Genomic DNA, 13,984 nt, shown 5'->3' with positions numbered 1-13,984 from the left:
GAGTTCGGTTTACAACAATGACTTGAATGTTCATAATCACTTTCTAATATGCAGAGAGAATAGCACCAACCCAATTTGATTTTTTGAAAGAAAGAAAAGAAAGAAGATACATAGTAACTACAAGGTAAAAACAGCAGCAGAAGGAACAAACTGGATACCAAATAAAACTATAAAAGCTATGTAGAAGAGTATGTGGTGAGCAGATAGCATCATTGTGAATGAAGTAGGTGAAAAAAAGACAAAGACAGTAAAATAAATAGTTTGCTGGTGTATCAGAAACTAGAGCAAGCTTCCCAGTTTCCTCCAGACCATTACCCAGTTTCTCAATTTCCTCCCCCCAGCCACCTTACTTATTCACCCCATAACTGCTCCACCTTTATACACCTTGCAAATAATTATGTCTACCAATTTCATTTCCTGTACTTGTCTTACCATCACCATATACCATTGTTCTCATCAATTCCAATTTTTTCCTAAGGATTACTAAGGCACCATTAATTTGGAATACTTTTCCTTGCATCCTATAGAGTTTATTATTTTTATTCAATTATTTATTTGCCTTTTATTTTTTTATTCCTTTCTTACATACACTGTTTAATACTGCACTGTCTAGACATAACCATGTAAAATATATGATAAACCAATGTTATTCATATCAATCGGAAATTCTTTGCAAGTTTCACTTTTAGCTCACATAAAGGGAAACCCTCACTGAAACGCATTGACTTTTTACTGAACATTTTTTTAATTAAGATTTAGGGTGCCTTTATATTTGTTCATTTTTCCCCCCTTCCTGCATAATAAACCAACACAAGAAACACTAGCTTATGCAGGCCTTGATTACTGTAGAGCTGCCTGCCTAAGGGAAATATAAGGAGATCAAGTGCCTCACAAGACGACTTCTTTTTTTAGTAATAAAATCCTGACAAGGCCATTATATTTAAAGCGTACCTAAAGCGTACCAAAACTCATAACTTAGGGAAAAAAAGGGTGTTGCACCTTTTAATAAATAAAAGGGTGCAGCATGGCCCCCTAAGGTGATCACTAGCCTAGGCGGTTGAGAATGAATGGGAGCGCAAAGCCTCCCGGGATACCTACGTCAGACATCCCGGGAGGCTCTTGGGTGCTCCTTCTGCGCATGCCCGAGCCTTTTCGTGGGGTAAAAAAATGCCAATATTACTTTTTTTTCATCCTACGTTACCCGATCTCGCACCTGGGTTGGGTAAAGTATGATGAAGAACCCGGAATAAGAGACGAAAATGGCGGCGTTCGGAGCACTGGCGACACCAGATGCAAGACCCCCCCCAGAGGGATCAGACTGCCCGAGGGATTAAAGGTAAGATTTTTTTTTGGGCAGTTTTTAGTTTAGTTTTTCTTTAACTGCTCAAAAACATAAAAAGTCTAACTTTTTTTGATAACAATTCAGAATTACTATTTTACCATACTGGATTTTTTTAAAAATGTTTGGGCAGGTACAATTTAGCAAGACTTTTTTGTACCTTAAAACCACAATCCCTAAAGTTATAAAACTTTCAATCAAGTCAGGCATATCAAATGGATACAAATTATGACAGGAACAGCAGCAGCAACTTTGCCTATTTCTTCATCCGTCTGCATAATCTTCTTAATTCGTGCCTGCAAATCACGAAAGAACAAGATATCAGAGTAATGGCAAAAAAAGTTACAATTTGAAATGTGAGAAAAATACAGGCTTGCCCATAACTAGATTGATTGTGCTATTTTTCTAGTGCAAATTACTAAAAACACAGCAAAACAATTAATTTACCTGGTTGATGTTCAACAATTTACTCCAAACAGATTGAGATGAGCTCATATGCCTGGAATATCCTCCCTTCCTGCTTGCTATTGGGAATCATTGGTACAACTGGGCTGTCTGTAACTCAGGACTGCTAATATGGCTATATTTACCATTGGCCATGTTGTTAGCACTTACTCATGCCAGGGGACTGCTATATGTAGCTTTTCCTGGCAGCAGCTCCATAGTGAATGAATGGGGGCAGCAGTAAATCGTATTAGTACCACTCATTGCCCTTAGCTGTCAAATGTGCAGAAGTTGTTTCATTAGGAACCAGTGCTGTGGAGTGAGTGACTGAGTCGCTGGCAAGGGAAACCCCACAGGATCGCTCAATCCAGAAACAGGTCTGAACCTGCTCTAAACAAAGCCTGCAAACATTGTTTACTTTTCTTAATATTATGTAAGAATATTAATTTATTTTTTTAATATGCACAAATCAAAACTATCAGTGGAACACTGTAAGGTCCACCTTTCATTTTATGAAAATCGGTAATATGCCAAGTAGGGACTGTATGACGTATGCACCATATTTTGTTTTGTTTAAACCCAAGAACAGGAGCTCTATTAGGGCGGAGATGTTTGGTAATCTACAAAAAGCTAACCGATAACCGTCACCAAAGGCAGAGTGCACGGGGAATTATCAGCTCACAAGATTCCAGGCATGATCAACAGGTCTTTATGCATTAGCAAACTCAAAATCGTTACTGACCCCTACAGTATAAGGAGTTTTTAGGGAACATGGATTTAGTTTAAAAATTTCCATTTTTAATATTTTAAATTTTAAAAAGTAAACACACTTTCTGCACTAATCAAGCAAATACCATGCTTCTGATGATAAATTTACCAGACCAAATGGGAGCAAAAAATAAATTAATTTTTAGGGTTAACATTACACTTTGATGTATACTTGTGCATGTGGACATGTTACCAATATAGCTTTACAAGGATTATATTGCAAGAAAATTGTGCATTACTTGTATTTGTGAGAAAATAGGTTTTTAGTGAAAATCATTGCAAAATACAGCCGGCAGCATTTTGTAACTTCCTCTTCCTAATGTTTTCCCTGCAGCATAATCTTACCTTGCGGATTAAAAACTGTGCATGTCACATCTAACTTTACTATTTTTCAAAACATGACTTAGTAGAACATACTTTCTGAAACAGATTTCGTTCATACGTGACAAAGCCAAAAACATGACATCTGACTTTATTATTGAACCCCAACTTCTGGTAAATCTTTTTATTTTGTTTTGGATAAAGCAGGAAACAGTAAATCCCGTCAGGTTTATATTACAGTCTCATTCATTTGAATAAGACATAAGTATTATAGGACGTACTGAATAAGACAATATGTATTATTTTCTTCTCTGTACCTGAATAATTTCTAGTGGCAAAAAGGGGGTGGTGTTTTAGACAGTACAGTGTTTTGTGGCAAGAATAGAGGTGTGAATAAATCATGGGTATTTAAAAGAGTAAACCCCTTTTCCAAAAAAAGTTCTAGGAATCCTAAGCACTACACAGTATATCTGATCATCAATACAGGGTTTTTCTGAATGCTGGAGTAAAAATATTATCTTTTGTTCTAAAGTGTGGTTAAACAAAGTCCTTGCTAGTTCTCAATGCTTCTGATCAAATATCTATTCTATTTCTTCAGGACACTGTGTACAGACGGGAAAAAGCCTAACAGAGTTATCCACCCGTCTTCATTTCATCCAATGAAAAAAGTCTAATTTTTTCTGTGCCACACTACTATGACTACTAGAAGCAGACTCTTTTTTACAAATAAGTATAGGTAGTCCCCGGGTTACATACGAGATAGGGACTGTAGGTTTGTTCTTAAGTTGAATTTGTATGTCAGTTGGAACTGGAAGAATTACAAAAGGCTGCAGAAAGAGCTTACCCCCTTTAAGATCACCCACCTCCTCCGCTGTGTTTAGCAAAAGATTTCTTCTGTAAGTCATGCAAACCACCCCCCTCCCCCCCATCAAGGCTCTGTCCTGCACAGGAGCCAGCAGGGAAGCCCCTTCCTATCTAGGAGTCGTACATATGTTGGATGACTTTAACTCAGGCACTATCTAAAATGGCTGAACTAACTTAATTTCACTCTCCCCAAGGCTATGTACAGATGTCGGATGATTCTTGGCCGATACAAGCTACAAGGCTTGTCCCAGACGAGGACCTGATGTGTACAGAGGCCATCCGATGTAGCTTGTGGATCCATCCTGGTGTATCCATGAAGTCAGAAAACAAACCGCTTGCTCATTCTCCCCCTTCCCTGTCCAAAAAACAGAATGGCGCTGTATGTACAGTGCTCATTCATTCATCTTTCAGTCATTTGTTGGAAATGAATGTGAAAGAGTTTGTAGTCAAGACCTAACAGCTAGACCAAAAATGTATCAGAAAGCACTCTGCTGTGAATTTTTTTATGTAGAATATCAACTCATAAGCTTTAATTGCTAACAAAACAGGAAGATGTCCCTCAGATAAACAGAGTAAAAGGTTTTTTTGCATGCTATGCCAGACAGCAATTCTGTTTAAAAGATAAACTCCAGACTGATAAACTACATGCAGATCTGCTGAGAAAAGCGAGCTGTCAAGAAGCAGACCAGGGTGAAAAGAAAGCACTGCTGCTTTGTGTAAGGTAGGAAGTGATGATGTTGTTACAGTTAAGGAATGGTTACACTATTTCTTTACTGTAATGTGAAAAGCAGTGTCATCCACCTGGCTTCTCAGTGGTGAGGTTGGCTAAGTTCAGGAATAAATGGTCAGAATGGCAATGCCACAAAAATAGGCTCCCTCATATGCAACTTAAAGAGGAACTAAACTCAAAGTCCCCCAAACTAAAAAAAAATTCACATACCTTTTATCCCACAGGGCTGTCGATCGGTTCGGAGGTCACTTCCATCGGGTCCCACGTCATCCTGGCATCTGTCTCCGTGCCGGCACTCTGGGCACCGCAATCTTCACCTCTTCTTCCTGGTTCTTCTACTTACATCACCAGACCCAGGCGCGAGATCGGGTGATGTAGGTTCACGAAACGGCCCCTGCTGCGCATGCCTGAGATGCTTGGGCATGCGTAGGAGGAGCACCCAAGAGCCTCCCGGGATGCGTGACGTAGGTATCCTGGGAGGCTTTGCGCTCCTATTTATTCTCGACCAGCTAGGCAAATTAGGGGTGGTACTGCACCCTTTAAAAAAAAAAAAAAAAAGTGTTGCAAAGAAAAGAAAAAAAGGTACGCTTTAGGTGTACATATTTAGATGTTAGCTGCTTTTCAATTTTAAAAGTCTATGCGGACATAACATACATCCCATCTCTTCAGATCTACTCATTCCTCTTTCTGTGTCAGGGAATAGTCATGGATTTCAAACATATCTGCTGTTGTTCATGCATTACATGGTGCAGTGATAAAATACCAACAATTTACATAATACATATAAGGTTTTTTGTGATTTCCTTCAAGCTCACGAGAATTTACAAAGACACTGCATTTCTGGCAAAAATCAACAGAGATTTTCTGTACTTGCTGAAAATGTTCTTAGCCTAAAAAGTGAACATTTTTCCAATTCCTATTTGCTCTGCATTCTCAAGCTGGATATGGATATCACAGGTTCCCCCAGGAATCACTGGGACAGACCAGTTGAAGATGGGGGCTTGCATTTTCTATTCCGTTATCATTTCTAACCAACTAGAGAACTACAAGGTTTTAATTTGACTCAATTACTAATCACTGCGCTCACATCTTATATTTCCCTCCAAGAGAAGCATACATGAATTACTTAGTCCTTCTTTCCTACAACTAAGGAGGCTACTCAATTCAAAAAAGCAGTACAAAAGAAGTGCTTGCTGTGCCAGGACAAAGTTATATCACCAAGGCCCAGCCAAATAATCAGGTAGATTCTAGGCCTGACAGAAGATTGGGAGACAATGAAAGTGCTAATGCAGATTGCTGTACATGGAAAGATTGCCATAATATGAGACTATGTTATGCATACGTCTTTATTTAACAGGTGCTTTACTTTGCCCCTAAGGCTTTTGTAGAAAGATGGTAAATGATATTGATAGTAATCAAATGGACTGTTCAGGACCTAACTAGAACAATAACAGAGCATGCAGCTGTTCCCAGAAGACTTTATGATAAATAAAGATATCAATAGTATTTGTTACATGGGTGGGGGTGGGGACATTATCAGTACTGTATCCTGAAATGTGCTGAGGTCAAAGGGAAGAACCCATGGGAGCTGCGGAGGTATTGAAGAGTGACAATCCTGAAATTGTTCCTCTCGGTATGGATGGATGGATTTTTTTAGGATGATGCAGCTTCATTTATGGTTCTGGCAGTTTAGGATGGGGGAAGCTGATCTGTAAATACATGTGCACTGTGTGTGATGATCACATTACTACAAGTCTCTTATATACAGTATTCACATTTGTATTCCTCCAGCATTGACTTTCTCTGCAGTTATGACCATCACTCATCCCCATTAGTAGCTGTGACTGGGGGCTAAATGGGGTTTACCCCTCCTATAGGGTCACCAGCATCCAACATAACATCCTCAGCCCAGCTCCCACATTGCATTATCTCTTAGTGTTTGCAAACACAATCATGTGCAGCTATCAGACACACCAAGCTGTCCCTGGCACATGGGAAATGAACATGGGAAGCAAACAGAAAGTAAAATAAAGCAACTCAGCACCAACATAATACTGCTGAGGGGAGGGCGGATGGGAAAACCATCTATACTATTCACGAGAGGAGCAGCGAGCTGAACATAGGTCGGGTTACAGGCACATGAGCCGGCTGAACAGCAGGGCACCCGGGGACCGAATGCAGGATTTCCGGCATAGCGGTACCAGAAAACCCCCAGAGTGTAAAAAGAGGAAGGACACCTCCAATGTGTAAACAGGCCTTAAACCCACCGGCGGGAAACGCGCGTTGTACTTCTTTTTCTTGCTCGGCATCGTCCACTAATAGGTATCCCAAACACCGGAGAAACCAACGGCGAAGAACAATTCACTGACCACAACTGCCGGGAGGATTGTCAGGATTTGTCCACAAAGTGGTATTTAATAAAGTTTATTCTATTGTTAAAAAAAATACTTCCTAGTGCATTGTAAGGTGAATGTGCGTAGGCAATAAAGTTATTCTGTATAGCAGTTCCGGTTTCTCCAAGCCTGTTTCCGCTTTGAGAGGACTAGTAGAAAACTAAGATGTTGTGAAAACGGAACGTGTTTCATGTGTTACAATATACAAACGATACCGACTTAGTATCGCGGTACGGATTAATGTATTCGTTTTGCCTGCAAAAAGCATTCTAGTGGCCTACAAAGCCCAATATGATTGTTTTGTTTTCCTCTTTCTTGTTAATAAAGTTTTGCTATTTCACAGCCTTTTCAATCGATTGAATATGGTTGCTGTCGCCTAGGTAACGGGGCCTACAGCAGGAAGTTTGATCTGGGATGACAACGGACCCATTTCTCCAGTAAGCCGTAAATGAGAGATGTGTGACTGTTCTCGGAGTATACATTCATGTTGATGGATGTCCTTATAGCTCATAACAGGGTGTGCTGTGCCAAGAAATAGGGGTCCTTTATTTTCATTTCCTCATTCGTTTGATTTATAGATATATTTCCAGCACTTCTCCTCAGTGGTATTTACTTTCTTTTTGTTATGTATCTGTGTGTCCTGGGCATACATTATATATAGCATAGTCCCTAACTATTCCACATTTGGAACCAACTCTCTCTGAGCCTCTCCTCCCTACTTGTTTCTCCTCCCTTTAGTCTGATATTTATACTTCAGGAAACCTTTGTTTAATACCTTTTTATCCAACCTCAGAAACTTACTTCACACCTATTCATTGTGGTAATGCGCCTTGCATGTGTTAGTGGATTGTGAATGGCACTCCAACAAATCCAAGTAACACATCTGGGTTGCAGTGCCATGGCAGGAGAAAGTTAGTGCAGGTTTGTTTTCTGATAAATGGGTTTTCTTATCACTGTGCATATTAATATCCTGGACAACACAGATCTGTCCTTGGCCTATTTATTGGGAAATCCAGTATAAGAGCCGGTGTGACCAAATGAAATACAGGTAGTCTCCGAGTTAAGGACATCTGACATACAGATGACTCCTAGATACCAACAGGGCTTCCCTGCTCGCTTGTGTGCAGGACAGAGGCTTGATGGGGGGGGTTTACATGATTTGAAGAAGAAATCTTTTGCTAAACACAGCTGAGGTTGTGGGGGATTTTAAGGACTGAGCTCTTCTTTAACCTCGTGTAACTCTTTAATGATCAAGACAAACTCTGCAGTTGTTTCATTTTGCAAATCAAAGCACAGCTTGCTCCAGACGTTAATGAATGTCTAGGCTCCATTTGTTTGTGAATAACTTACCATGATGATTTTATACAATAACTGACACCACGTTGGCTAATATTATGTTGTGACAATCATCTGTCCTAATTGCATTTATTAAAATAATGTACCTGTTCCGACTTACATACAAATTCAACTTAAGAACAAACCTACAGTCCCTATCCCGTATGTAACACGGGGACTTACTCTACAGCACACTTTGAAGTTAGAGATGCTTTAGGAATTATTCAGAATTCATTACAGGTGCTGTTGACCTGCTTTGGCTGATTTTCAGTCCCATAGATCTGCATATGGAGAAAAGCAGATATAAGGTAACTAAAATCCTGACAACTCTGGTGAAAAAAGATGTAGGTTTAAAGTGCAACAGCTTTGGTGCGATTACTTATCTTGTAAAATGACCCGGCCTTTAAAAGTTCCCTCCCTGCAAATCAAATACTTGTATTTGAGGAAAATAATTTAAATTATTTAAAGTTTTTAATTTAAAAATGTTGTGTTAAGAGCCGGCTTAAGATACAACTAACTAGGTGCGAGACTTGGCACACAACAGTATAAATACATTGTTTTTTTATTGGTATTCATAATAAAAATGAATATCATAGAACATTATCATCAAAAATGACAAAGTACACATCCAAACATAGGACAAAATAGTATTGTACATTGTGATATCCTTGACATTTCAATTACATTTCTGAAATGCAGCAGTGGACCACCCTTCACTTCACTAAGCAACATGTATGTTTGATTATTTCATTACCTCAAACAATATCACCCATCTGTATAGTGTATTTATAATAATGTACCTGGGGGAGAATTTTCATATTATTATCATTGAGACTCCCCAGAAAATTATCATTGGTGACTAGTGTTAAATATGTAACCTATTTAGATGCATGAAAGGCTGTCTTACATTATTATTTTAAGTTTTTTTTAATTATAGCTTTATTTTTATTATTTTATTTTAGTGCCTCTTAATAGGTTACTAATTGTGGTATAACAAATCAGGCATTTATACAACACAATTTAGGTGGTACAGGTTTTGGCCACTAGATGTCCTCAATAGTTTTTTTCTTACTGATCTTTTAGCTATTCTTCGGTTTATTTACCCATTAACGTTTTTTTTATTTTTACCAGTTTTGTTCCAGCTTTACCATTGCTAACAGCTTCTCTTTTTACTGTCCAATCACAGGCTGGGGTGGGTCCAGGTCGATTTGAACTCAGAGGAAACAGATTGAATGGTGCTGGTTGTCAGGACATCTAATAGTAGAAAAAAAATAATGCAGTGATAAGTTCAATATAGCATTTACATGATCATGGGGGATTGGGGACTGAAATTGCATGATCACACTACAGTTTTGTTTGTAAATAAATGCCCATGTGTGTCCAGCCTTAGACTGAGTCAGGGCAACCAGACATCCTCCAGATATGTCTAACCAGCTATCCAAAAAACACAAGAAAGCCCTGTTTATACTTTGCTAGTGATTTAAATGTATCACACAGATCCCACAAATCCAAAAATAAATACATAATTTAGCTGATGCCCCATCTGGCCATCATTCATTTTTATGTGTTTTTTATAGACAAGTTTCTTAAATTGTCTCAGTAGTATAGGGCTGTGATGGCATTTTAATGAAAAAAATAATTTGCATAGGTGGTAAAACTATGATAGTGGTATAGTTATATTCAACATTTCTTAGATAGAAGCATATGGAGTTAAACCAATGTACAAGTATAGAACTGATGACTCTAGTAGTGTAAGAAACATTATTCAATTCATTTATTACATTTCTGACTGCAAATAGCTATTTTTCTCATTCAGATAGGCCACCAGTCTGACTGTGGTTATGGCTATCTATCAAGCAGTATATCCACATCTGTCTCTGTGTAGAAAAATACTGGCATTGTTAGTGAACCATCATGGTGTATATATCTGTACCACAGTTAGTTATTACACCCACACCAGAGCAATGTCTCCATTGTATCTCTAGATATGTATATACGCTTTTGTTATTGTCTATTATGACTTCAAACCCTAATAAACTTTGCTCAGTAATTACATTGATATACAGTGGTTATGGTGATGGTCAGAAGAAAACTGTACAATCTTGTACCTGTTCTCCACACACTGGTAGTATATAGTAGACTGCTGTCCGCTACAGGTTATTATATAAAACACTGATATCTTAATATGATTTTCGCACTGTTATTGTGATAACTGACTAAAAGGTCCATTTATGAAATGTGGAACAGCTTGTTCATCAAAAAATGTATTTGCATAAAAGTTTATTTTTTCTGTTTACCTTATTTGTGATCAGCTAAGACTATTGCCATTTTTTCACCACATTTATGAAGCGTGATCGCCAGCAAACCATAAGCTGCAATGTGTATCAGACCTGGAAAATCAGCAATTAGCATTATATTCAAGTTACTGTTAGTTATGACAGCCAATCACTTCCTACCACCATAAAACCTGATCCCCCCTTCATAAATAATGCACTATAGAAGCAGAAACCAGAAAAAAATTGAGGAAAAATGTCAATCTTTTATCTTTTTTATTGCAAATCTTTGATACATGCCACTAGTTGAGTAGTTTTGATGGCATGTGGTTAGCAGAACACGTGACCGTTCTTTTAATCTGTTGTATTTTTTCCACACACTTCGTCATAGTACCTTTTAACATCAGGAAATATTTTTTGTTAATTGTTTTTCAATTATGTGCAACATAAAAGAAACAAAAAATGTTATAACTAGTATATATATGTATGCATGTATATATATTAAAACGATCCTAGCCGAGGACATTGTGCAGTGTATCTTGTCCTCAGCTACTCTTGTCTGTCCTTTATAGTTTCACTTTTCTCTTTAAAACTATACCAATTCAATTTTATGGATGTGTTGATCCAAGCAAAGCAACAGCATATGATTACCCCATACAACAAAAAATAATATATCCCTTCCCAACTCATAACATTAATAGCAACCGTATATTGCCCTAGATTATTGATGTACTTCACAATGATGAAAAGATAGTAAAAAAAAAGTAAAAATATAGCATCAACATAACTGTATTTCTGTTCTTCTCATGGTAGCTGTACAAAAATGGGAGATTACGAAGAGGGAGAAAGGTGGTCAAAAGGATCAGAAGACCATGCTGCAGAAGCAATGGCTGCTGATATGGACCCTTGGATCATTTTTGATGCAAGAAAGACTCCACGAGCTGAGTTTGATGAGTGGCTAGAAACAAATCGTCCATCCAGGGTCTCTCGTTTTGGTAATCCTGAGGAAAGATCTGGACCAGTAGGGTGGTTGGCAGTGTATGGCCCTGGTTATTGTCCACAGATTGAAGGTGGGAAAGAACTTCAGGATGCCTGGGATAACCTACAGAGTACAGGACGCAAAATTAACTATGAACTTGTACGTGAATTAGCTCTGAATTACGGTGTAATATCTGGAAAATGGCTGATGCATTTAGACACAGGATTTAAAGCTGACCATGCATGGCGTGGAATAGCCACTGCAGTGGTAGAAGGTCGTCTTAGTGTAGCAAAGGTAAGCCCATATCAGCCAGATAGCAAACATGTTATTTGTGTATATACATATGATTTTACAGATGAGGAAAGCATCATGCAAACAGATGCTGTTATCCGCAGCTCAGGTGTAAAATGCCTTCTAACCTACAAACCAGATGTGTACACTTGCCTAGGCATTTACAGAAACAACCAGTGGCAAATATGTCCCACCATCTATGAAAGTCGATATGATCTGGAATGCATTCCTCGGAGATCCAGAGTTACCAACAAAATTACTAACATAGAAGTGACATAAAAATCTGCACATAAACATCATTTTATTCAAGATTTGTGTAGATTGTTTGGTCCTTTCTTTTGTTCTAAGGCCCAAACTACATTAAAATGCTCATGGTTTCCGACTCTGTCACTTGTTATACATGTATATGTGTTTACAGTAAATAAATATGAGTACATCATTGAGATGATTACAGAAAAGTATTAACAATTTGGAATTACCTTGGAACGGGACATTTAACACCTTTCTGCCAGCATCCAAGGTGTCCCTATTTGGTGCTTTAGATGATTTCTTTGGTGACAGATTGGACAGCTAGTTTAAGGGTTCTCTGAAAACTGGAAAAATTAAAAACCTGTGGGATACCAACATATGTACACAGAGCTTCTCAAATGTAGTATCTAATTGACTTTCTCCATTCCCATTGCAAAAGTATTTAGAAAATTAGATGACTTTGAGATTCTAGTACATTCCCTGTAGGTTTTGGTGCCTCAAGAAATCATTGGTAAATGTTTTTTTTAAATACATTATCTTTTATGTATGTTTTTTTATTTTATACAAACTCTCAAGTTTTCTGTTTTTTCCGTTTTCCCTGGTGAAAACTCAAAATAGTAAAAATGTAAATTTAGTGATTTTGACCATATCATGATTGTTGGTGCTTGATTACCTCATTTAGGTATTTGTTGATACTGATGAACTTCTGGAATTTTCACACACAACTAGATGGCTTGAAAAACAAAAAACACCCAGTGATTAGCGGAACAGAATGCTAACACTTCAGCAGGCACAAACTCATCAAAACTGATGAAGAACAAAGGTAGAATGGTTCAATTAATCACTATTTATGCTGTGGCACACAGACGGCAGGCCAGTTACTGACTCTGGATTTAATAGAACACATTTGGAAGGTGGAACTGACATGACAGGAATGTTTATGGATTCCATGCCATTAAGAAAAGAGGCTTCTTTTTGAACAAAGGGAAACCCAAGCAAATATTAGAGCAGTTTCACACCTGACACTGTGCACCTCCCTGTTACTGGCACCTTGGCAGCTGCTCTAACACAAGTGGCAATACTTGTTAAAAAAGAACCAGTGTCTGCACATTTGACAGCTAGCGGCTACTAGTAAATGCAGTACTAGTACTGCTCACTGCAGCCCCTATTCATTCTTTATGAGGGCTGCCATAGGGAGATGGTATGACCTTACAGCCAGTGTGAATTAGCCCTTAAAAGTAGTCACACCCTTTATAGTTAAGTGTTTAATTGTAGAACAGATACATATTTTTAATTTTGTTTATTATTGCCCTGATCCACTGGAATCACTTTTTAATATCTCTAGTGACAATTTACTAATCCACTTTGTTTAGCAGACCCCTTACTGTATATGATGAGTTTGTTTGACTAATATACATAACATCTCATCTAACACTAAACTACAAAAAGTTCATACTACAGGCAGCTGAATAAACAGTGTTGCTGTACAAACAATGTTTGCTGGTGAGAAAATCACAATAGGAAAGAAAGAAAGATAGGGATGTAATTATATGTCCAATAAAAAAATATATGTATATAATAAATGATTTCCAGACCTCAAAAAAAGCCCTTTGCTTGTAGAAGATGCATTCTTGCTGTCCCACCGTTTTTGGGTGCATGCCTAGATATAAGTCTAGTTTGAATATTTTTTGAAGTACCACACAAGGTCTTTTCATGTTTTCAGGGACAGTGTACTCTAAAAAGGGTAACAAATACTGTGGTGTTTCGTATATTTTAAGCCAGGCCCTCATCCAGGAAAAAGGACAGAGTACATACTTTGCCCTTGTATCATATTAGGCCTTATGTGGTCTAATGAGTAAAAATGATTATTGTATTTATATCTATGAAGGACATAACTGACATAGACCCACTTCTGTGAACATTAATAAACTTTATTTTAAAAAAAACTATAAGTTTATGTATGTATTTTTATTACATTAAAGGACTTTTCAACAGTGA

The 13,984-nt window shown here is 37.9% G+C and overlaps 2 protein-coding genes across 6 annotated transcripts in view; one reads left to right on the top strand and one right to left on the bottom strand.

Annotated features, from left to right (window-relative positions):
• Positions 1-6,875, bottom strand: part of DRAP1 (DR1 associated protein 1) — an 11,531-nt gene extending 4,656 nt beyond the window's left edge. The window contains exons 1-2 of the mRNA XM_072423005.1: positions 6,734-6,875; positions 1,563-1,635 (exon numbers count right to left, since the gene is read on the bottom strand). Coding sequence (XP_072279106.1) covers positions 1,563-1,635; positions 6,734-6,775 — 115 coding nt within the window. The 5' untranslated portion in view covers positions 6,776-6,875. The remainder of the gene's footprint in view (positions 1-1,562; positions 1,636-6,733) is intronic.
• On the top strand, positions 6,740-13,984 carry C9H11orf68 (chromosome 9 C11orf68 homolog). Of its 5 annotated transcripts, XM_072423003.1 has the most exons (4): positions 6,876-7,089; positions 7,203-7,296; positions 11,281-11,740; positions 12,669-13,984. In XM_072423003.1, exons 2-4 carry the CDS (start codon positions 7,274-7,276, stop codon positions 12,747-12,749), a joined length of 564 nt encoding a protein of 187 aa, XP_072279104.1. In that variant the 5' UTR covers positions 6,876-7,089; positions 7,203-7,273; the 3' UTR covers positions 12,750-13,984. The 5 variants fall into 5 exon arrangements, with proteins under 5 accessions (XP_072279101.1, XP_072279104.1, XP_072279102.1 ...); XM_072423000.1 differs by having other exon boundaries at positions 6,740-6,876; positions 11,281-13,984; XM_072423001.1 differs by having other exon boundaries at positions 7,240-7,296; positions 11,281-13,984.

Source organism: Pyxicephalus adspersus, chromosome 9 (genome assembly GCF_032062135.1).
Source record: "Pyxicephalus adspersus chromosome 9, UCB_Pads_2.0, whole genome shotgun sequence".
NCBI classification, from domain to species: Eukaryota; Metazoa; Chordata; class Amphibia; order Anura; family Pyxicephalidae; genus Pyxicephalus; species Pyxicephalus adspersus.
The sequence above is the reverse complement of the archived record's forward strand: the minus strand, read 5'-3'. Positions and strand labels throughout refer to the sequence as shown.

Coding starts and splice junctions, on each gene's coding strand:
- C9H11orf68 (XM_072423000.1), top strand. CDS start 7,274: ATGACAACGGACCCATTTCTCCA. Junction 7,297..11,280: donor ACAACGGACCCATTTCTCCA/GTAAGCCGTAAA, acceptor TTCTCATGGTAG/CTGTACAAAAATGGGAGATT.